The sequence below is a fragment of the Aquarana catesbeiana genome, linkage group LG06, assembly GCF_042186555.1.
Source record: "Aquarana catesbeiana isolate 2022-GZ linkage group LG06, ASM4218655v1, whole genome shotgun sequence".
Lineage (NCBI taxonomy): Eukaryota > Metazoa > Chordata > Amphibia > Anura > Ranidae > Aquarana > Aquarana catesbeiana.
Window position 1 is genome coordinate 34,780,509 of NC_133329.1, and position 25,614 is coordinate 34,806,122.

At 43.1% G+C, this 25,614-nt stretch overlaps 1 protein-coding gene across 1 annotated transcript in view; it reads right to left on the reverse strand.

The window, feature by feature from the left end:
- Positions 1 to 25,614, reverse strand: part of LOC141148296 (interferon-induced very large GTPase 1-like) — a 79,131-nt gene that overhangs the window by 33,373 nt on the left and 20,144 nt on the right. The window contains exons 2-4 of the mRNA XM_073635589.1: positions 23,381 to 23,467; positions 5,473 to 5,583; positions 2,924 to 3,001 (exon numbers count right to left, since the gene is read on the reverse strand). Of these exons, the coding sequence (XP_073491690.1) occupies positions 2,924 to 3,001; positions 5,473 to 5,583; positions 23,381 to 23,467 (276 nt within the window). The remainder of the gene's footprint in view (positions 1 to 2,923; positions 3,002 to 5,472; positions 5,584 to 23,380; positions 23,468 to 25,614) is intronic.

Here is a 25,614-nt window from a genome sequence, read left to right on the forward strand (position 1 = left end):
TTCTGTACATACCTCTGCCTGATATGGAACTGACCCTGGACTGTTATTCGACCATGCTTCTGCCTAACGATTCTGTACATACCTCTGCCTGATCTGGAACTGACCTTGGACTGTTTGACCATGCCTCTTGCCTGCCTCTTGGACTGATCTTGTACCCTGCAACTGGACTAGTGGGATTCAACACAGGGGTCTCACATATGTGAGGGGCTCCAGAATAGTTTTTCTGGATGAAGAAAACAATTTTCTTTGTTTTCTCATTCCCACATTAGGGTCTGGAGACTCGGAGGCTTCAAAGAGATTTGGGTGGGAGAAGCCTCTACCCCTGTCCCCATTCTGTCCTGAACGAGGCCCTACTTCTGCCTGCTGCCTGTAGGACTTACTGCCGTCATGCCTCTGTTTGTCGCACTGACCACAGCACATGGACCATGCTCCTGCCTACTACCAAGACCAATATTTTGCTGACAATCTCTGCCTGCACTGACCCTGCACTGCACTGACCTATGGACAGTATCCCTGCCTGCTGCCTGTACTGACTATGGACAGTATTTCTGTCTGCTGCCTGAAAAATTGTGTTCGCTGTTGCTGACCAAGTCCCTGCCTGCTGCCTGGACGAGTGCTATCCTCCTGTGGACAACTGTACTACTAAAACCACAGGTAATCTTTTGTTTCTCTTTGCTCAGCATAATGTATTTTGGGGTGTAATTCGTGGTATGTGCATGCTATGTGTCCCTGGAACACTTGATGGTGTTCCTTGCATGTTGGATCTCTGTATGTGGCCAGGCTGTGTAAAGGTCTCACACATGTGGTATTGCCATACTCAGAAGGAGTGCCACAATGTATTTTGGGGTGTCATTTTTGCTATGTAAATGCTATGTGTGTTGGAAATATCTTATAAACGGACAACTTTGTGTAAAAAAAAAATGCGTTTTCATTTTTTTCCACATTTTCCAAAAACTTCTGGAAAAAAATGAACCATTCAAAAGACTCATCATGCCTCATAGATTATACGTTGGGGTGTGTGCTTTCCAAAATGGGGTCATTTTGTGGGCGTTTCCATTGTCCTGGTGCTCCAGGGCCTTCAAAAGTGTAATAGGTGGGTGAGAAATGAAATGTTTAATTTATGCTCATAGAACGCCTGAAGGTGCTACTTCAATGTTAGGCCTCTGTATGTGGTCAGGCTGTGTAAAAATCTCACACATGTGGTATCGTTTTACTCAGGAGGAGTAGCAGAATGTGTTTTGGGGTGTTATTTTGCTATCTAAATTCTATGTGTTAGAAATATCTTATAAACGGACAACTTTGTGTAAAAAAAATGCGTTTTCATTTTTTTCCACATTTTCCAAAAACTTCTGGAAAAAAATGAAACGTTCAAAAGATTCATTATGCCTCATAGATTATACGTTGGGGTGTTAGCTTTCCAAAATGGGGTCATTTTGTGGGCGTTTCCATTGTCCTGGTGCTCTAGGGCCTTCAAAAGTGTAATAGGTAGTCAACAAGTTAGATGGGTAATTTATGCTCCTTGAACACCTGATGATGCTCCCTGCATGTTGGGCCTCTGTATGTGGCCAGTTAGTGAAAAAGTCCCACACATGTGGTATTGTAATACTCAGGAGGAGTAGCCGAATGTATTTTGGGGTGTCATTTGTGGTATGCACATTCCATGTGAGAGAAATAAGCTATTACAATGACAATTTTCTGAAAAAAATATAAAAAATAAAAAAAAACCTTAATTTGCAAAGAATTGTGGGAAAAAATGACAACTTCAAATTACTCAGCATGCCTCTTACTAAATACCCTGGAATGTCTACTTTCCAAAAAGGGGTCATTTGGGGGGCATTTGTACTTTCCTGGCTTGTTAGGGTCTCAGGAAATGAGATGGGCCTCAGTACATCAGGTGTGATCAGATGTGATCTTTTTCTATGATTTGCACCATAGCTTGTAGACTCTATAAATTTCACACAGACCACATAATATCCACTAATTTGGATTATTTTTACCAAAGATATGTAGCAGTATAAATTGTGGCCAACATTTATGAAGAAAAATTGCTAATTTGCAAAATTTTATCACAGAAACGAAGAAAAAAGCTTTTTTTTTCAAAATTTTCGGTCTTTTTTCATTTATAGCGCAAAAATTAAAAACCCAGAGGTGATCAAATACCACCAAACGAAAGCTCTATTTGTATGAAAAAAAGGACAAAAAAATCATTTGGGTACAGTGTTGCATGACTGAGTAATTGTCATTCAAAGTGTGAGAGCACCGAAAGCTGAAAATTGTTCTGAGCAGGAGGGGGGTTTAAGTGGCCAGTAAGCAAGTGGTTAAGCAGTGGGGGCGCATGGGTGCCGCCCCCCTTCCAGGCAGCCACAAAAAAAAAATGTAAAAAAAAAAAAAAAATTTAATACTGGCCCTTTAAAACAAGAAGGCAATAAATTGGGTCCAGGACCTAACACAATAACATTCACTGCTTTTTCTCAGAAGGGCCGAATCAAGGGGCATAGCCAGAATATATAAAAAAGAGTGCCTACTGATTGTCCACATCTCCAGCACACCCTGGATACTGAGGAAATGTATAAGTGTAATACCTCTGGGGTCTTATACCAAAACATTAGGATTTTACAATATTTATGAGAAAAGAACTTTTGATTTTACTTTGACTTTCCTGATCAGCTTTATTGCCAGTGGTTCAGAAAAACAGAGAGTGAGCATATTAGCAAGGCAACTACTATTTTCATAAGGGACTAGCATTTCCAGATACAATACAATATAATATAATTGTTTTTCTCAGGAAAAGTTCACTTTATTCACCATCACCTATTATAAGTACAACAGGAAAAGGAACCGTATACATCCCTCTATATTTTGTTAACTGAAAATTCAGTTTTTCTTTGCCCCCCCTCTTTTGCCATATTATGGGAGACTATACCAGACTTATAGTTTAGATCATGGTCAGAGCCTTCTTTCCTTGCAAGGGATTCATTTTCCTCTTTTGTGCAGCAGCATTCTGAAAAAGAAGACATACATTATGGAAAGATCTAAAAAAAAGTGGGAAAATTCATATATTCACTTTAAATAAACATACATAAATAATTACACTTTCAAAGTTCACTCATCATTTTTTGCCCCCTGCTGAGTTAAACTAGCCCTCTGCATTGTTACTGAGTAATGACAGCTATGGCCTTTACTGGTTGTCTAAATGAGCATTAAAACAAGTGTTAATTTACCTATGTAGCTGCAGGCACTGTGGAGTATTGCATTCTCAGTTTTTACAAGAGAAGAAGTGAAGTTGTCCAAGTTGGGTCTCAACACTCCCCCTCCCCCCCTTCTTACTGGGCATCTTCTCTTTGTTTACATTAAAGATTGCATAGCACCAGCCCCATCACTCATCAGGAACCCAATCCTTATGTTCCTTCTAAGTTTTTTTTTTTCTATGATACAGTATATAGATCTAAAAAAAAAACTACTGTAAGTGTTATACTGAACTAAAACATTCATCCGACCTCTAAATAATTGCCATTTTTCATTTTTAAAAGCCACAACAAGGAAAAGTAGTGTTGAAAAAAGTACATGTAGGTTTAAGCAATCATGCTTGATTATTTATACATTTTTTAATTTTTTTTTTGGGGGGGGGGGGTTGCGCTATCCCATAAAGTGCCTCTAAGTGCCTTATATCATATATAAACAAATCAAACATATGATTGACAAGTGAATTAAAATGACAAATATATATATATATATATATATATATATATATATATATATATATATATATATATATAGTTTATATATATATATATATATATATATATATATATATATATATATATATATATAAAACAATAGTCCCGTAGTTCATGAAATCTATATAGCACTAAATGAAGAAAGAAAAATCAGTCCCAATGAAGGTGATAACAAAAATATATATGTAAACAAAGTGCTCCACTCGTCCAATTCCTAGAGATCCTGGGCTTCAGGTGATCACACAATTGTGCTCCACCAAGAGAAGTAATATTGCCTCTTACCAGATAGTAAGACCTACAAGGTCTATCTGCTCCTTAGTGAAAGAATTCTCAATTGGATGGATAAATGAGTGTAAAGCAACATGGCTCTGGCCCAAAATTTACTAAGCATACCCGACAGCTGTACACTCGTACAAGAGTAAAGATCACATGTAGAGAGGAAGAGGAACACTCATTGTGCAGTATACAAAACCAGGTTTATTAAAAAAGTAATCTATTTACACATAAAAAGGAGTAAACAGGCATTGCATGTACAAAATTGTTCAGTGCCCTGGCAGGCATTATGACATCACTGTTGAGACTCCGTCCTATGCATTTTGTCCTAACAGATATTGTCACTAGGGCAACTAATAATCTTACTATGTACCTTATTTCTGGTGAACCTTAAGCCCATTGTTCCTTCCATTAACTATTTTAGCCCATTATTTAGCCCATTTACCTTTGCACTTCCTGTTTGCCAGATTACTGTGCTCTCTCCAGCCAATGCCTCGCCTTTGTCACTGCTGCTGTCTGCATCTTCACTACTACTCATTACTGACCTTAGGCTTGTTCCTCAATTATGCTTCTGCTTGATCCCAACCTACAACCACTTTTTACTGACCTTTGGCTTGTTTACTGACTACACTTCTGCTTGATCCCTACCTGCTATATTTGCTACCGCAGGTTCGCAACCCTGTCCTCAAGTACCCCAACAGGCCATGTTTGCAGGTATTCCTTTATCTTGCATAGGTGCTTTAAATCACAGTCAATGACTTGGTATGTTGGACAGCTTTTTTTATCTAGGAGAAATCCCCAAAACATGTCCTGTTGGGGGTACTTGAGGACAGGGTTGAGAACCACTGTGCTACCGGACCTCGGCTTGCTCACCTTCTGGTGGGGCGAGCCTGAGGACTGCCACCTGGTACTAACACACAGAAAAACCCATTTCCACAACAGGGGCTCTGGTGATGCCCATGCCATCTGCCAGCGTGACATGCTTGTTCCCTTATCCAGCTGGTCGGTGGGATCCTCTCTACTAGTATAGCTACTGGTCTCTGAGCCTGACCTCTGACCGTGACAGTCGCTGACAGTTCCCACACACTGTTCATGTCACATAATTTGGAAGCTCACCTCGAACTTCCAGTACTAGAAACCCCTTAAAATGGCACTGGGGGTCAGTGGCAAGGAGTTAAGAGACCCTGTGCAAACATTTTGGATCGAAGACAATCATATAATATAAATATACATAGATGTTTTGTACAAAAACTCTGCCTTGATGAATGTTTAATGCCTGGAAGAAGCCCAACTGTGGTGTTCATCAAGTCTGTTGTGTGAGCTAAAATATTTACCTTATCACAATATTACCTTTAATTCAAACATACAGTCACCTGAAAAAAATAAGTACAGCCAATGGAAACTGCTAATATATTTTTTTCAACATTCAGTAGATTTATGATACTTTTAACAATCTGCTTACTTCTTCGGCAATAGATGATAAAGAGGATAAAGAAGACGGCAATCAAGATCAATAAAACAGGTAACAGAATCTGAAGATTCCTTTTCATTTCAGCACTGTCAATTTCTGGTCCTGTAAATTGAATGTCATAAACACAAGAATACATTTTCAAAAATTTTAAATAACATACTTATAGGAATAAAATTAAAATTGGAGTCAAATAATTGTGAAAAGAACTTAAATTGTTCTATTAATTCTTTTTTTATACTGCATGGCGCTAATGTGTATGTTAATTTTCTGTGAGTCCAGGCTAAGGTGATGATACATCCCCTCGGGGGCAGGTCTATAGCAGCCTAGGCTCACTGGAAATTAGTTGCATGACACCAGTCATTTTTCAATGCACAAGAGAGCTGAAATTGGCATGCAGTTTCTATGGGAGACATTTCTTGAGATGAGATAACTATTATAGCCGGGGCTGATTTTTTTTTTTCTCATTTTATATTTTGGGAATGTATTTATTTATAATATAATGCATGTGGTGGCTATGAAGCACATTCTTCATTTTATTTTGTTGCATTCTACTATGTAACACAATTCACCCCTGACAAAGCCCATTTTTAAGCATGTTGGGTTTTTTTTTTTGGGGGGGAGCTAGGATTTTTTTGAGCACCTTTATCATCAGTGCAACGTTGAAAGGCCGTTTTACATGCTTGTGAAGCAGAGAAGACAAATTATTATTTGGACTTTGAAGTAGTTTAGCTCCTCAGAGTTGTCATTACAGTCCACCTGCTTTACCGTATCCATTTGCATCTATCTGTAGGAAAAATATCTTCACCACCGTAAACTCTTCTAGTTACCCTGCTAGGTAAATTTAGTTTTCAACTTCTGTAATCAGAGGAGTGGTGATTGTTTGGGGTGGTGTATTCAAGGCTTTACAGGCTGAGAGTTTGATTGCTCCCCCTGACTCTGGAAGAAGTTTCTGGAGCTTAGGGAGGGGGAATTCAAATGACCAGCCTATATATTGAGCACGGCCTAGTCAATCACTGGGGAGGTGTGCCCAGATGGTGGCTGGAATGATGTTAAATAGTCTGGAGCCCTGGAGAGATTGTCTTTTTCCCTTCTGAGGGAATGGATCTGTGAGCTGAGAGGAGGGGGGAGGTGCTTGCCCCTGGAGCCCTTTGGACTGGATTCTGGACTACTCTAGTGGCTGCACCTATGGACTTATTTATTCCAGGTTCCTGTAAGTAGAATTTCTTTTCCTGTGTTAAAGCTACTTTCTTTATCATACATCACGGGACACAGAGCACCATAATAATGACTATGTGGGTTATACGCTTACCTTCAGGTGATTGGACACTGGCAACCAATAGTAAGACGGTTTCTCCCATATAACCTCTCCTATACAGGAAGTGCCTCAGTTTTTTCGCCAGTGTCTTGAAGGTGATGGGTCCAGGTGACTTGGAACCAGAGTGGGCAGAGGATCCGGAGGAATTGGCCTTAAAGTACCTGGGGGAGGCTGAGGATTCCTCAGATGAGGATTCTGGCTCTGAAGAGCCTATGTCAGCCTCCCATTCCCAAAAAATGTTTATCCAATCTCTAATGGAAATGGTACGAATTGGGTTTAAGTTACCTCCGGTTCAGGAGTCTGCACTCTCTTGTTCTACTCTGGGATCTTTGCGACATAAGCAAATTTCCCAAGCATTTCCCTTGCATCCATTATTGGAGCAGGTAATTTACGCAGACTGGAAACATCCTGACAGGATATACTTACCTCCCAAAAGGTTTTCAGTGTTATACCCTATGGAGGAAAAGTTTAGGAAGAAATGGAGCACGCCCTTTGTAGACGCTGCCATATCTTCTGTGAATAAAAATTTAACCTGTCCAGTGGATAACGCCCAGATTTTCAAGGATCCAGTGGATAAAAAGCTAGAATCCTTATTAAAGGCTTCCTTTTCAGTTGCCAGTGCAGCAGTTCAACCGGCTATTGCGGCTATTGGGATATGTCAAGCCCTAAAAGATCGCTTTAAGAAGGTAGTAAGGAACATACCTTGCCAGGGGGAATCTGCTGAAGAGCTATCAGAGATCCCTCATGCCTTATGTTTTGCGGTTGATGCTTTAAAAAACTCAGTTCAACAGATGTCTCGTTTTGCGTTATCAGTTCATATGCGCCGAGTATTGTGGCTAAAGAACTGGTCTGCTGAGACGCCATGTAAAAGGTTACTGGCTGCTTTTCCTTTTCATGGAGAACGCCTGTTTGGTGATGATCTGGATAAATACATCCAAAAGATCTCAGGAGGTAAGAGCGCTCTGCTTCCTATTAAAAAGAAGGGGAAGCAGCCCTCTAATAAAATTCCTAATTCCCCAGGGCCTGGTGCCTCTTCTCCTAAGCGGTATCGACGGCCTCAGCCGTCTGGGTTTAAAAGACCACAGGGTCAGAAAAAACCCTGGGCCCAAAGGCCACCCAAGCCCAGTTCCAAGTCTACCTTGTGAAGGGGCGCCCCCGCCCTCACGGGTGGGGGGCAGGCTTCGGCTGTTTGGGGAGGCCTGGGAGGAACTGGTTCAAGACAGATGGGTCATTTCCACTGTAAAGAACGGTTACAGAATAGAGTTCCGGGAGGTTCCCACAAACCATTTTCTACATTCAAGGATCCTGGTGGATCCAGAAAAAAGAAGATGCCTATTTCTAGCTTTACACCATCTGCTGATGCAAGGTGTAATCATAGAGGTCCCGCACGAAGAAAGATTCAAGGGGTTTTACTCAAACCTGTTTACCGTGCCAAAACCAAATGGGGAAGTAAGACCTCAAGGCTCTGAACTTCTTTGTAGACGTCCGCTCCTTCCGCATGGAGTCAGTTCGCTCGTTCATAAGGTCCCTGAGAAAGGGAGACTTTTTAGCATCCATAGATATCAAGGATGCATATCTTCACGTGCCGATCTTTGGGCCACACCAAAGGTTTTTACACTTCGCGGTAGAGGGCAGTCATTTCCAGTTTGTGGCATTACCTTTCAGTCTAGCCACGGCCCCCAGGGTCTTCACAAAGGTTCTAGCCCCAGTGTTGGCTTCCCTAAGATCTCAAGGAGTTTCCATAATAGGATATCTGGACTATCTACTGCTAAGGGAATGCTCTCGCCCTGCACTAATTTTAAATGTGTCAACTACAGTGAGCGTCTTACAACGCCTAGGTTGGGTACTAAATTTGGACAAATCAGCTCTTTGTCCGACCCAAGCCTTGATGTATTTGGGTCTAGTCTTGGACACCGTCCAAGAAAAACTGTTCCTTCCACTCCTAAGTGTCGCCTCTATAGTGGAACTGGTACAGAAGCTGATAAAAGAACCAGCCCCTTCTGTTCGGCTGTGCATGAGATTACTGGGCAAAATGGTGTCATTTTCAGCGCAGTGCCATATGCACAGTTCCACTCCAGAGTGTTCCAGAACAGTATTCTAAAAGCCTGGGACAAGTCAGTTCGAACCCTGGATCAGCCTATGGTTCTATCTCCACAGGTTCTATGGAACCTCTCTTGGTGGTTAAGAACCAGCAACTTGAAAAGGGGGAAATCTTTCTCACCTGTAGCCTGGAAGGTGGTGACCACGGATGCCAGTCTTCTCAGCTGGGGAGCAGTCCTAGAGGAAGCATCTGTTCAGGGAGGTCCCAGACAGAGAGGACTCTGCCCATCAACCTATTAGAGATTCAGGCAACACGTCTGGCCCTGCGATTCCGGACATCCAGGTTGCAGCGGCTTCCTGTCAGAGTCCAGTCCGACAACTCCACAGTAGTGGCATATATCAACCACGAGGGAGGTACCAGGAGCCGGGCAGCCCAAAGAGAGGTAGATTATATTTTAACCTTGGCAGAAAAACCTGTGCCTTTTGCAGTGTTTATCCCGGGGGTGGACAATTGGCAGGCGGACTTCCTGAGTCGCCAGAAGTTGTTACCAGGGGAATGGTCCCTGCATCCCGAGGTGTTTCTACAGATCTGTCAATACTGGGGGACCCCAGATGTGGATCTGTTGGCATCCAGATTCAATGCCAAACTGGATAGGTTTGTATCCAGGACCAAGGATCCGCTGGCTGTCGGGATAGACGCATTAGTGGTTCCTTGGGATCAGTATTCTCTGATTTATGCCTTTCCTCCAATCCAGATTCTGCCGCACTTACTAAGCAGAATACGGGAGGAACAGAAGCCGGTGATCTTAGTGGCCCCAGCGTGGCTCAGGAGATCATGGTACTCGGAAATTGTGAAATTGGCAGTAGGGGAACCATTGGTCCTCCCTTGTCGCCCAGACCTGTTGTCTCAAGGGCCCATATTCTACCCTTCTTTACGGTCGCTGAATTTGATGGCCTGGCTATTGAGACCAGAATATTAAAAGACCGTGGTATTAGGGGTTCGGTCTTGTCCACTTTGATAAATGCTAGAAAATCAGTTTCTAGAGCTATCTATTACAGAGTATGGAAGTCATACATTTCTTGGTGTGAGAAAAGGAAATGGAACCCCCGTAAGTATACGATTGGAAGAGTCCTCGCCTTTCTCCAAAGAGGAGTAGACTTGCAGCTCGATTTAGGGACAATTAAGGGACAGATTTCGGCCTTATCTGTTTTCTTCCAGAGACCAATTGCATCCCATGCTTTGGTGTGGACCTTTGTTAAAGGAGTAACGCACCTGAGACCACCGCTTAAACCGCCTTTACGTCCATGGGACCTAAATTTGGTACTTTCAGCCTTACATAGTTAGCCCTTAAAACCTATTTGGCATATTCTGTTTGTCCTATTGACCAGGAAATTAGTTTTCCTAGTGGCTATAACATCGGCTAGAAGGGTGTCAGAATTGGCTGCCCTTTCTTGCAAGGAATCTTTTATGGTTCTTCATCAGGACAGGGTGGTCATGCATCCTCGTCCGGATTTTTTACCGAAGGTAGTGTCCAAATTTCATCTGAATCAGGATATCATTTTACCTTCCTTTTTTCCAAACCCTAAGACTAGGGAGGAAAAGTCGCTTCACTCACTGGATGTGGTGAGAGCGATAAAAGTTTACTTGGAAATATATGTGTTTTCGGAAAACTGAATGCTTTTTTGTCTTGCCTGAGGGTCCTAAAAAAGGACAGCCGGCAACAAGTTCATCTATATCCAGGTGGATTTGACAGACTATTGTCCAGGCGTATGGATTAAAGCGCAGGGTTCCACCTTGGGATTTGAGAGCACACTCCACTAGAGGGGTTAGTGCATCATGGGCAGTACGCCAGCAGGTGTCTATGGCTCAGGTTTGCAAAGAAGCTGTTTGGTCTTCAGTTCATACGTTCACCAGGTTTTACCAGGTGGATGTGAGATCTCAAAATGAGACTGTCTTTGGCCACAGCGTGTTGGAGGCTGCTTTATAATCTCAGGCCCGTCAGGCTTAGGGATAATGTGTTCCCCCCCTCAGTTGCATTGCTTTAGGACATCCCACATAGTCATTATTATGGTGCTCTGTGTCCCGTGATGTATGATAAAGAAAAAGGGATTTTTAAAACAGCTTACCTGTAAAATCCTTTTCTTTGAGTACATCACGGGACACAGAGGTCCCTCCCCTCTTTTTTTGGGATCGTCATTGCTTGCTACAAAACTGAGGCACTTCCTGTATAGGAGGGGTTATATGGGAGGAACCGTCTTACTATTGGTTGCCAGTGTCCAATCACCTGAAGGTAAGCGTACAACCCACATAGTCATTATTATGGTGCTCTGTGCCCCGTGATGTACTCAAAGAAAAGGATTTTACAGGTAAGCTGTTTTAAAAATCTGTTTTTATGGTCCCCAGCCATGAACCCAAAGACTATTCCAATCTACCTGTACTTGTGCTACTGATACTGAGTGAAAAGTGTCCACTGCTACCAATACCTCCTGTTTTGAAGTATCACACAAAACCCCAAAACTCCTCCTGTAACCAGTTCTACAAGCAAATAAACTTCAAATAGACATCTCCCAAACTGTTCAATGAGCTAAAGAGAATGGGATGTTGCTTTGTAGACATGTGCAATCCATTTCATAACGAATCGAAATTCGGCCAAATTTTGCATCTTTCGGACATTCGGATGCATCCGAATGTCCGAAAAAGAAAATAACTAATTTCAACCAATACGAAAGAAATTATAGCGAATATAATGAATGAATTCAACATGATTCGGTAATTTGTTAAAGATCTAATGAAACAAAAGGTCAACTCAAAGTAAATCTTACAGTCCAATCAGCTGATTCATTTTGTGCTGGAGGTTGGATTACTGGCAAAGTGCATTCCTGAGAACTGAGTGAGAAGGGTGTTGTATTGTATTTGAGCAGAGGAGAAGAGATATTGTGTGTGTTAATACAGTCCCTGACAAAAGTCTTGTCGCTTGTATACAAATTGACCTGAAGTGCCGCTAAAATATATTTCTAATCAAGATTTTGTTACAAGAAATGGGTCATTTTAATCCCAACAGCTTTTGTAATAATGTTTCAGTGCAAAACGAAACTGACAAAAAGTATTCTAATATTCACAGCTTGGTAAAGCCCATTGAGTCAATTTTTGCCAAGACATAAGTGTTGTCGCCTTGTTATATGAGCTTCACCTGTGACTAATAATGGATCAATTAGGTCTCAGGTGTGTATAAAAAGAACACCAGTACACTAGACCTTCTTAACTGCAACTAGACTTCTGCAAACATGCCTAAGATTCACCCGGAGACTAAAGTGTTGATTATCAAGAGGCTGAAGACCAGATCCACTGCTGATGCGGCAGACACCTTCAATGTGTCTCAGCGTCAAGTTCAGAGGATAAAAAAAAGATTTGTAGAGACTGGAGACGTTTTGGACAAAGCCAGGTCAGGCCGACCCACAAGACAACTGCTCGAGAGGACCATTTGTTGGCTCGAAAATCCCAGGCCAGCCCATTTTTCACTGCAGCAGAGCTCCACAAGACCTGGTCACCTGAAGTCCCTGTGTCAACCAGAACAGTTTGTCGGATTCTGTCTCGAAATGGTCTCCATGGTCGAATCAGTGCCCATAAGCCAGCACTAAACAAAAGACAATTGAAAAACTGTGTGGCATTTGCCAAGGGCCACAGCCTGCTAAAAGGATAGACTCTGGAAAAGTGGCAGAAGGTGGATTTTTCAGATGAATCTTCTGTTGAATTACACCACAGTCGCCGCAAATATTGCAGGAGACCTACTGGAACCCGCATGTGTCAGGAAAGGGTCCATTCGCTGGTAAGTTATATTATTTGGCATGCAGTACTGGGGTCCACCAGCAGGTGTCTCCTGGCAGTGTTGAACTGTCAGGAGAATATTTCCCTGCTGGTGTCTTGTCATCTTTTGGCCGCAGTACTGATGTCCACCAGCGGATGGATCCTGGCAGTATGGAACAGACAACACTCCCTGCGCTCAGGTGTGACTTGAAGCCAATTAGTCAGCCATATATATACCCGGCTAGCCCTCACTTGCTCGCCTTGGTATCTCTCTCTCTCTCTCTCCCTGTGTTCTGACCTTGCTGCCTGTTTGACCTTGAGCCTGCAATCTGCCTTGTCCTGATCTGATCCAATCCCTATCCTGAGGCCTTCCTAGTCCTGTCCCTTCTGTTCCTGGCTACCTTGGATCCCTGCCCTGAACCCCATCCTTCCATCCTCTCCTTGTCCTGTTCAGTTTCCCGTCCTTACCCTTCTGCTGACTTCCCTGTGTATGACCTTGGCTTGGCTTGTTTACGATTACGGTATCTCCATTTACTTATATATATATATATATATTGTTGTTTGTAGTGGGTTGTTGTGTGGGTTTTTGCACTGTTTGTTCCTTTTACTTATCACTTGTTAATAAACACCATTTCACTTACATGTGTTTCTGGTCTCCTCTGTGCAGTCCACACGGTCTGGTCAATTAAATACCCTGACAGTATACCAAGGCCATCCCTGACCAGACGTGGCTGCACTGAGAAACCGCCCTGTTATGGTGGGCGCGCAAAATGGACTTTGATGAAATTGTCTATTATTCTCTGCTGGCGGCAGAGGATAATGAATATTGTTGTCAGACTCTTAAAGATTGGACCCGAGACCAACTGCTGGAAACGATACAAACCGCCCATTTAGTTGTAGATCAAGGTCATGTGTTATTTGAGGATGTTCAGCCTTTGATCCAATTATGTACAAAGTCAGCCTTGTCATGCATTCCCGAAGGTAGTGACGATTTCTCCCCTCCTTTCAGTTGTGACCAGGTTGAATCCCTGGTATGGTTGTTAGAGGATGATCCGGCTTCCTTTGATGAACACTATTCCGCTTGTTCCCAGCAGGTGTTATCCGATTGCATTTATTCAGTACAATCTTTGGTTAGTCAGGCTGTATGTGAATCAGCGTTTGTTCAACCTTTGCTGCAGGCATGGTCAGACCTCCTGTCTTTAGCTAAGCCACACTATTCCAGCCCTGCCAGTAATCATCTGCTTTCCAAAAGATCTATTTCCCCGTCACCTATGGCAACCTCAGCTACAACCCAGTTTAATCAGCTCCCTACCAAATACTACCACCCAGTCTCCAAGTGTCGCACCCATCCTGCCTTCAATTCACCTGTCTCTTCTCCTCCACCTGTAACAGTCCCACAAAACTCCTCTCTAGCTACAGTTCCTTGGTCTTCCTTCTGCCCAGCTACTTTCTTTTCTTACAGCCCTGAACCTACATACAAAACTGCACGGGCTAAACCAAAGAAGAAGCAAAAATTCTTCCCGACCCACACCATCTTGCCAGTAACCCAACCTGTTCCAGCTTTGCAGTCTGACGTTCCAGCTCGCCAGTCTGATGTTCCAGCCTTCCAGTCTGATGTTCCAGCCTTCCACTCTGATGTTCCAGCTTTGCAGTCTGATGTTCCAGCTTTGCAGTCTAATGTTCCAGCTTTGCAGTCTGATGTTCCAGCTTTGCAGTCTGATGTTCCAGCCTTCCAGTCTGCTGTTCCAGCCTTCCAGTCTGCTGTTCCAGCCTTGCAGTCTGCTGTTCCAGCCTTGCAGTCTGCTGTTCCAGCCTTCCAGTCTGCTGTTTCAGCCTTCCAGTCTGATGTTCCAGCCTTCCAGTCTGGTGTTCCAGCTTTCCAGTCTGATGTTCCAGCCTTTCAGCCTGATGTTCCAGCCTTTCAGCCTGATGTTCCAGCCTTTCAGCCTGATGTTCCAACTTTGCAGTCTGATGTTCCAACTTTGCAGTCTGATGTTCCAGCTTTGCAGTCTGATGTTCCAGCCTTCCAGTCTGCTGTTCCAGCTTTGCAGTCTGCTGTTCCAGCTTTGCAGTCTGCTGTTCCAGCCTTCCAGTCTGGTGTTCCAGCTTTCCAGTCTGATGTTCCAGCCTTTCAGCCTGATGTTCCAGCCTTTCAGCCTGATGCTCCAGCTTTGCAGTCTGATGTTCCAGCTTTGCAGTCTGATGTTCCAGCTTTGCAGTCTAATGTTCCAGCTTTGCAGTCTAATGTTCCAGCTTTGCAGTCTGAAGTTCCAGCTTTGCAGTCTGAAGTTCAAGCTTTGCAGTCTGAAGTTCCAGCTTTGCAGTCTGAAGTTCAAGCTGTGCAGTCTGAAGTTCAAGCTTTGCAGTCTGAAGTTCAAGCTTTGCAGTCTGATGTTCAAGCTTTGCAGTCTGATGTTCCAGCCTTCCAGTCTGCTGTTCCAGCCTTCCAGTCTGCTGTTCCAGCTTTGCAGTCTGCTGTTCCAGCTTTGCAGTCTGCTGTTCCAGCCTTTCAGTCTGCTGTTCCAGCCTTCCAGTCTGATGTTCCAGCCTTCCAGTCTGATGTTCCAGCTTTCCAGTCTGATGTTCCAGCTTTCCAGTCTGATGTTCCAGCTTTGCAGTCTGATGTTCCAGCTTTACAGTCTGATGTGCCTGCCTCCCAGTCTGTCGTCCCGATGCCTGCCTTCCAGCTCGATGTCCCTGCCTTCCAGCTGGATGTCTTGCAGCTTGCCTTCCAGCCTGATGTCTTGATGCCTACCTACCAGTCTGATGTGCCAGCTTCCCAGATTGATGTGCCAGCTTCCCAGATTGATGTGCCAGCTTCCCAGTTTGCTGTACCAGCTTCCCAGCCTGATGTCTTGCAGCTTGTCTTCCAGCCTGATGTCTTGATGCCTACCTACCAGTCTGATGTGCCAGCTTCCCAGTCTGATGTGCCAGCTTCCCAGTCTGGTGTGCCAGCTTCCCAGATTGATGTGCCAACTTCCCAGATTGATGTGCCAACTTCCCAGATTGATGTGCCAGCTTCCCAGATTGATGTGCCAGCTTCCCAGTTTGCTGTACCAGCTTCCCAGACTGATGTCTTGCAGCTTGTCTTCCAGCCTGATGTCTTGATGCCTACCTACCAGTCTGATGTGCCAGCTTCCCAGTCTGATGTGCCAGCTTCCCAGATTGATGTGCCAGCTTCCCAGATTGATGTGCCAGCTTCCCAGATTGATGTGCCAGCTTCCCAGTTTGCTGTACCAGCTTCCCAGCCTGATGTCTTGCAGCTTGCCTTCCAGCCTGATGTCTCGAAGATTGCTTCTCAGTCTGATGTGCCAGCTTCTCAGTCTGATGTGCCAGCTTCCCAGTCGGATGTGCCAGCTTCCCAGTCGGATGTGCCAGCTTCCCAGTCGGATGTGCCAGCTTCCCAGTCGGATGTTCCAGCCCTCCAGCCTGATGTCCGGGTGTCTGCTGCCCAGCTCAAGTGTTTCCTGTCGTCTGCTGCCCAGCTCAAGTGTTTCCTGTCGTCTGCTGCCCAGCTCAAGTGGTTCCTGTCGTCTGCTGCCCAGCTCAAGTGGTTCCTGTCGTCTGCTGCCCAGCTCAAGTGGTTCCTGTCGTCTGCTGCCCAGCTCAAGTGGTTCCTGTCGTCTGCTGCCCAGCTCAAGTGGTTCCTGTCGTCTGCTGCCCAGCTCAAGTGGTTCCTGTCGTCTGCTGCCCAGCTCAAGTGGTTCCTGTCGTCTGCTGCCCAGCTCAAGTGGTTCCTGTCGTCTGCTGCCCAGCTCAAGTGGTTCCTGTCGTCTGCTGCCCAGCTCAAGTGGTTCCTGTCGTCTGCTGCCCAGCTCAAGTGGTTCCTGTCGTCTGCTGCCCAGCTCGAGCGGTTCCTGTCGTCTGCTGCCCAGCTTAATGACTCTGACATGCCAGCCGTCTGCCCGGATGTGCCTGATGACCAGCCTGACATACCTTCCTCCACCATTCTGCCTGATGCCATAGACCATGGACAATTAAGACCAGTTGGAGCGTCCGGAGGCCGCTCCTTTAGGGAGGGGTACTGTCAGGAAAGGGTCCATTCGCTGGTAAGTTATATTATTTGGCATGCAGTACTGGGGTCCACCAGCAGGTGTCTCCTGGCAGTGTTGAACTGTCAGGAGAATATTTCCCTGCTGGTGTCTTGTCATCTTTTGGCTGCAGTACTGATGTCCACCAGCGGATGGATCCTGGCAGTATGGAACAGACAACACTCCCTGCGCTCAGGTGTGACTTGAAGCCAATTAGTCAGCCATATATATATCCGGCTAGCCCTCACTTGCTCGCCTTGGTATCTCTCTCTCTCTCTCCCTGTGTTCTGACCTTGCTGCCTGTTTGACCTTGAGCCTGCAATCTGCCTTGTCCTGATCTGATCCAATCCCTATCCTGAGGCCTTCCTAGTCCTGTCCCTTCTGTTCCTGGCTACCTTGGATCCCTGCCCTGAACCCCATCCTTCCATCCTCTCCTTGTCCTGTTCAGTTTCCTGTCCTTACCCTTCTGCTGACTTCCCTGTGTATGACCTTGGCTTGGCTTGTTTACGATTACGGTATCTCCATTTACTTATATATATATATTGTTGTTTGTAGTGGGTTGTTGTGTGGGTTTTTGCACTGTTTGTTCCTTTTACTTATCACTTGTTAATAAACACCATTTCACTTACATGTGTTTCTGGTCTCCTCTGTGCAGTCCACACGGTCTGGTCAATTAAATACCCTGACAGCATGGAGCTGAGATTTACCCAGAAAACAGTGAAGTTTGGTGGAGGCAAAATCATGGTCTGGGGTTACATCCAGTATGGGAGTGTGCGAGGGATCTGCAGGGTGGAAGGCAACATCAAGTCTAAAATACCAAGAAATCTTAGCTACCTCTTACATTCCCAACCATAAAAAAGGCCAAATTTTGCAGCAGGATGGTGCTCCATCACATACTTCCATCTCCACATCAAAGTTCCTTAAGGCAAAGAAGATCAATATGCTCCAGGATTGGCCAGCCCAGTCACCTGACATGAACATCATTGAGGATATGTGGTGTAGGATGGAAGATGAAGCATGGAAGACGAAACCAAAGAATATTGATGAACTCTGGGAGGCATGCAAGACTGTTTTCTTTGCTATTCCTGAAGACTTCATCAATAAGTTGTATGAATCCTTGCCAAACCACATGGATGCTGTCCTTCAAGCTCATGTAAGTCATACAAGATATTAAATTTGGATCTCACAGCACCACTTCTTAATTTGCTGACATATTTTTGGATTTTCAGTAAAGTTGTTCAATTTCTGTATAGGCAACAAAACTTTTGTTTTGCCAAAATTTGACCTGTCTGTCTTGATTAAATGATAAATCTTTTTTCAGTGAAACGAATTTATTTCAGTGCATTAAACATCATTTGGGAGGGCTTTAGCTTTTCATATGAGCTATTTCTAACACCGATTGATTAATTAAAAGTCAGGTTAATAGCAGGAGTTTCTACAAAATAGAGAAGCAGCAAGACTTTTGTCAGGGACTGTAGATTCAATAAACAAACGACTTTCCAAACTACGAATCATTATCACGAATATATATACATACATAAATATCGAACTTCAACTAATACGAAAGAAATTATAGCAGATATAACGTATGAATTCGACATGATTCGAGATTCAGTATAATGAATATCGACACTCTACGATTAATAACAAATTATCCAAAAACGAATTAATGCAACATAACGAATATAACAGAACGAAATTATGTATTTTACGAATGACAACAAACCAAAACTAAACAAAATTTCCCGTTGAGCACAAGCCTATTGCTTTGTGCCTTGTAGACATGTGCACTGCCGAAAAATTTGTTTGTTTTCGTTTCATTCGTTTTTTGTTTTTTTCGGAAACTCGATCATTCGGAAATGCCAAAAATTCGGAAATTGAAAATTCGGAATTCGAAATTTCGTAAAATCGAAATTTTGAAATTCAGAAATCCGTAAAATTCAAAAATTCGTAAATTCTAAAATTTGTAATTCAGAAATTAGAAAATTTGTAAATTTGTAAATTCGAATATTTGTAAATTAGAAAATTTGTAAATTAGAAAATCCGAAAATCTGAAAATAAGAAATGAAAATCCGAAAATTAGAAAGAACGAAAATCCAAAAATCCAAAAATTCTAAATAATAACTAACTTATTATTAAATTATAGGTATTGGAATTTCCTTTCAAATTTGGCTGTTAGTGAACGTAACGAATACAAAGCTACGAATTATCCAAAATAAAGAATGCCGCATCTAAACAAATGGAACAAAACCTTAATAATAATAAAAACATTATTATTAATTGTTATTTATTATTATTAATTTGTTATGTTCCATTCGTTTAGATATGGCATTCGCTATTACAGGGAAAATTTGCAACTTTGGATAAATTCGTATTCGTTACATTCACTAAGAGCCACATTTGAAAGAAAATTCCAATACCTATAATTTAATAGTAATGCTGGCCATACACTATACAGAAAATCGGCCGAACCCATTTTCGAAAAACGAACGTTCGACCGTGACCGCAAACGATCGTGCCATCATATAATGTCCGATAATCTGTTCAGTGGACATGAATAAATAATTTTGTGTTCGTTTTTTTACATATACCTAGTGCAGGCAGTTCGGACGGGAAACACATTAACCTTGCAATTTATCGTACGTTCGGCAGAAATTTTCCAAACATGCCGTTCGTTTTTTTTCCACAAAAACGTCACAAACGATTATCGATTTGTACCCACTAACTTGCTGAAAAACGAACGAAGTGTCCATACGAACGATTTTTCGGCCGATTTTTCGTATAGTGTATGGCCAGCATTAGTAATAGTTAACAACTTCAATACAGGGCACTTAGACACCCTCCTGCCCAGACCAATTTCCGGCTTTCAGTGCTGTCGCAGTTTGAATGACAATTCAGCGGTCATGCTACACTGTACCCAAACTAAATTTTTATCATTTTGTTCCCACAAATAGAGCTTTCTTTTGGTGGTATTTGATCACCTCTGCGGTTTTTATTTTTTGCTAAACAAATAAAAAAAAGACCGAAAATTTTGAAAAAAATAAAAGTTTTGCTTTTGTTTCTGTTAAAAAATTTTTTAAATAAGTACGTTTTCTCTTTCGCTGATGGGCATTGATAAGGTGGCACTGACAGGCACTGATACGGCGGCACCGACGAGGTGGCACCAATAAGCCGGCACTGACGGGCACTGACGATGGGCACTGATGGGCACTGGTAGGCAACACTGATGGGTGGCACTGATATGCAGCACTGATGGGCATTGATAGGCGGCACTGATGGGAACTCATGGGTGGCACTCGGTGGCACTGGTTGGCACTGATAGGCAACACTGATGGGGACTGAAAGGCGGCACAGATGGGCACTGATAGGGTGGCACTGATAGGCGGCACTGCTGGTCACTGATGGGCACTGATAGGTGGCACTGCTGGGCACTGATACGTGGCACTGATGGGCACTGATATGTGGCACTGATATGCAGCCCTGATAGGCATCCCTGGTGGCACTGGCAGTGGTAGGCATTGGAGTGGGCACTGATTGGCAGCTGCCTGGGCACAGATTGGCAGCTGCCTGGGCACATATTGGTATTTCCCTGGGGGTCTAGGGGGCATTTATCTAGGGGGCATACCTGGTGGTCCAATGTGGTGGCCATCCTGGTGGTCCTGGGCCGCTTCCATGGTGGCCCTGGGTAGGATCCGAGGGGGGGCTGTGATGATAAACAATCAGCACAGACCCCCCCTGTCAGGAGAGCAGCCGATTGGCTCTCCTCTACTCGCGTCTGTCCTATTTACATCGTGATTGGACACGGCTGATCATGTGGTAAAGAGTCTCCGTCAGACCTCAGACTGACACCCCGTAAAACTATCGCCACGATGCGCGCCCCTGGGGGCGCGCAGCGGCTCGATATCTTGATCACGTCATATGACGTCCGGTCAGGAATACCAAACCACTTTGCCGCCGTCATTTTGTAATAGGGCGGGCGGCAAGTGGTTAAGTTATTATTAGTTAATTATTATTTCAGATTTTTGGATTTTCTTTCTTTTGAATTTTTGAATTTTCATTCTTATTTTTGGATTTCCAGATTGTCGGATTTTCGAATTTCCGAATCTCCGAATTTTCAAATTTCTGAATCTCCGAATTTCCGAATTTTCAAATTTCGAATTTACAAATTTTTGAATTCCGAATTTCTGAAATTTCAGATTTTCGAATTTTGAATTTCGATTTTCCGAATTTTCAAATTCCGAATTTTCGAGATTTTGAGTTTCCGATTTTCCAAATTTTCGAATTTCTGAATTTCTGAATTTTAGAATTTTCAAATTTCCGAATATTCTGAAAAATTCAGAAATTCGAAAATTCGGATATTTCCTGAATTAACGAATTTGTCTAAATGAGTTAAAAAATGAATTTGGAGCTAAACGAATTGCACATGTCTAGTGCCTGGCTGCCTCTGCACAGTGTTGCCTGTTGAATCTACAGGTTACCTAGGGGGTTGTGCTACACCACTATTTTGTTTGTTAGATTTTGAACTATTTTATTGAATACAGTACATGAATATAAGTGAAGTTTTAGAACCAAGGGGGTTTGATGCACAAACAGTTTAGCGCATTATACTCACAATAAAGATCATTATTATTTTTATTGTACTATGGGAATTTAGCTTAAAATGTATAGTTTTCAAGGACTCAGTCCACTGATTTTTCTACACAAAAGAGGTCCTCAGCATTGTAAAACTTAACACATTACTTTAAGCTCCTAAATAATTCAATGGCCTGGTCAGTGTGCCTGTCCTTGAGGCCAAAAAGGCTAAATCAGATACTCTCATAGTGTCCACATACAGTACATGCTGCGCCCTTGCACACAGCTATCCCCTGGAGAGCAAGGAAGACTCCCTGCCTTTTGTGGAGCAACACTGACTTCACAGTCTCACCCCTGATAAAGGACTCCTTGCATGCTAAACTATTGGCTGAGGTGGAGAGGCGAGCAGATGATGTCACAATCTCCATCTCAGCCAATCAGAGGAAGCTTTGTATTTGTTCGTAGAATACAAAGCTTCCTGCGAATGGCTGAGCAGTGCTCAGGCCAACCTTATTTTGTTCCTGGAGTGAGACGGGAAGTCACTTTCTTCCTGCTGGAACACAGTGCTGTATACTGTATGTAGCTGAGGCTATTTACAATTAAAAGAGAACTATAGCTGAAGCTCTTCTGGCCGTACTTCTCTTCTGAGTCACAGGAGTGCCTTTATTTCTGCATTTATTTCTGCACTCCTGTGACCCATATTCAGCTGGAAGGGGGTTAAAGTCTGCTGTTGGCTGATGTCACAGAGCCAGCCCATGCTCTGGAAAGATCCCAACTTTAATGTTGGGATCCACCTAGATGCCTAATCGGCAGCTGGTTCAGCCTCTCAGCATGCCTCTGAGAGCCTGAGCCAAATGTTACCACCCCCTCCACAGCCCACTGCTCTGTGCTTAGACTGGACCAAGAATTGAGCAATCAGAGGTCATGTGACCTGGTAGAGGACAGCTGCAGCATCACACCAGTGCTGCAGCCATAGAGGTATGTGTTTTTTTTTTATAATTCCGGTACTTCTCCTTTAATACAGTGTGCACAGCAAGCAAACCTGTTAGTGCAGTAAATAATTTGAGCCATCTTGACCCAATTGAACTCCTTAATGGGGCATTAAAATATGGAGTTAGACCTTCACATAGCAGTCTCTATTCAGACCTCTACCAGATGCAAAGCCCTCTGGCACAACTATCCTGTCTCCATATTCAGTACTTACCATTTGTTTTTGTGCTACAGTAGCTTTATTGTGTTTATCACAAGGACCTACTTTTTGGTGAATTTTGGCAAAGTTTTTATTTTTAAAAATTAATAAACATGTTTTACTCGTCTGCTCTGTGCAATGGTTTTGTACAGAGCAGCCTCAATCCTCTTCTTGGGTCCCCTGCCAGTGCTCCTGCCCCCTGCCGAGTGCCCCCAGAGCACTGTGATTGACTGCAGTGGGAGCCAATGGCTCCTGCTGCTATGTCTAAGCCAATGAGGAGGAAGAGAGCCAGGAGAGCCAGTTCTTGAGTACTTTGCTGGATTGAGATTGGGCTCTGGTAAGTATAAGGAGGGAGCTGGGGAGCTGCTTGCAGAAGGTTTTTTACCTTAAAGTGTTACTAAACCCAGGAGCCTGCATATCTGATCTCCCACAGTACATCGAACACGGAAATACAATTATTTTATTAAATATAAACTGCTAAATACCTTTTCTCATCAGCATTATATAGCAGTCTTGTGACTTCTATTAGTGTCTGATTAAAGCTTGTGGGAGGAGTTTTCATTCTCCTATGACTGTCCTATGAGGCTGCAGGATCCCTGACCCTCTATCTGGACAGTGCTGATTGGCCCTGTGCTGATTACATGCACTCTCCCAAGAAAAAAAAAAACAACTCCTTAGCAATACACACCAAACTGAGCATGTGCTCCAAAGGCTCTGTCTTATCAGGAGATGGATTCGGGACAGTAGAAGAAGGGGAGATAGGGTCAAACAGCCTTTTTACACAATTCAGAGGATTAACCCCTTAGGTTCCACGGTGACTATAACAAGCTTGCTTTACTGCATATACAGACTGATTTTACTGTTGTGGGTTTAGTAACACTTTAATGTCTTTAGAACCACTTTAAGTTCTGCTTTAAATGTGCACTTTTAACAAATAATACTCTTACCTTCTCCAAAGACACTTGGGATCACCCAGAACATAGTCGCAAGGTATTTCATCCACCACCATTGCAGAAAAGAATTGTGACTCTTCCCTGTTGAAGAAAATAAATTGTTCATTTAGAATGGATCTCATTGAGCTTAGGCTGACCCATATCTCCCAACTGTCTCTGATTTGGAACAATGTTCCTCTGTCCCTCATTCCATCTTCATTTGTCCCTCAATTTGGTCTGTTCTATATCATTGTATATAAAATGCACTATTTATCTATCAAAAAGTGTTTCCCAGTGCTAAACCTATCATCCAATTTCAAAATTGCTGCATTTGTAAATACCAAAAGCCAATATAAAGGAATAGTAGTTGTAAAAAGCAATCATTTTTTATACAATTCTCCTTTAAGGGGAGCATGGCAAGGGGTGTGTCCTATACCTGCATACTTTTGCTAATAGGTGTCCCTCATTCCCATTTCAGAAAGTTGGGAGGTATGCTGACCATATATGGTCCAAACTTTTCCAGCAAATATCCTCATGCAATGCTCATGTGATGATTTGGTGACTTATTATTATTATAATACAGGTTTTATATAGTGCCAACAGTTTGCACAGCGCTTTACAACATAAGGGTAAACATTACAGTTACATTATGCCGTGTACGCACAATCAGACTTTCAGCCAACAAAACCGTGGATTTTTTTCCAAAGGATGTTGGCTCAAACTTGTCTTGCATACACACGGTCACACAAATGTTGGCCCAAAATTCCAAACGTGAGAACGCGGTGAGTAGGGATGAGCCGAACAACCTCCGGTACGGTTCGCGGCAGAACATGCGAACAGACAAAAAATTTGTGCGAACACCGTTAAAGTCTATGGGACTTGAATGTGAAAAATCAAAAGTGCTAATTTTAAAGGCTAATATGCAAGTTATTGTCCTAAAAAGGGTTTGGGGACCCGGGTGCTGCTCCAGGGGACATGTCTCAATGGAAAAAAAGTTTTCGGGAGCAGTGATTTTAATAATGCTTAAAGTGAAAAAATAAAAGTGAAATATTCCTTGAAATATCGTACCTGGGGGGTGTCTATAGTATGCCTGTAAAGTGGCGCGTGTTTCCCGTGCTTAGAACAGTCCCTGCACAAAATTACATTTCTAAAGGAATGAAAGTCATTTAAAACTGCTTGAGGCTTTAATGTAATGTCGGGTCCTGGCAATATGGATGAAAATCAGTGAGACAAACGGCAGGGGTACCCCCCCAGCCCATTGTCAGGCACTTTGGGTCTTGTATGGATATTAAGGGGTACCCCGCACCCAAATTAAAAAAAGAAAAGGCGTTGGGCCCCCAGGCCCTATATACTCTGAACAGCAGTATACAGGCGGTGCAAACAAGACAGGGACTGTAGGTTTGTTGTTAAGTAGAATCTGTTTGTAATTTTGTACGGGTACATTTTGTAAGTGTAGCTCTAGCCAAAAAAATCTATTTTAAAGCTTTTTGGAAAACATAAGGAAGGGTTAAAACCCCTGTAACATTGTTCAGAAGATTTTACCACACTTTCTGTCCCAATGACATTTGGATTTTGAAAATTTGGAGTTTTTAAGGAAAACAAGGATTGGTGATAAATCAGTGGAGGATTTTCCGACGGAAAAAGTGCAATTGGATTGTGTTGTCGGAAATTCCGATCGTGTGTGGGGTCCATTGGACATTTTCCATTGGAATTTCCGACACACAAAGTTTGAGAGCAGGCTATAAAATTTTCAGACAACAAAATTTGATTGGTTAAATTCCAATCGTGTGTACACAAATCAGACGCACAAAGTGCCACGCATGCTCAGAATAAATAAAGAAATGAAAGCTATTGGCTACTGCCCCGTTTATAGTCCCGAAGAGTACGTGTTTTACGTCACCGTGTTCAGAACGATTGGATTTTCTGACAACTTTGTGCGATCGTGTGTATGCAAGACAAGTTTGAGCCAACATCTGTCGGAAAAAATCCATGGATTTTGTTGTCGGAATGTCTGATCAATGTCCGATCGTGTGTACAGGGCATAACAGGAGAGAATTTCCCTTCCTAGGGGTAGATTTCCTCTCACTTCCTGTTGTCTCCCTCCGTTTGTAAGTAGGAGTCATTTGTAAGTCGGATTTTTGAAAAAAGGGGACCGCCTGTATATACTATACGGCCTGCCCTATACACTCTGCGGAAAATTGGGCCTTAGGTGTTGGTGGTACAAGAACACTGTAAGCTCTCACAGTTAC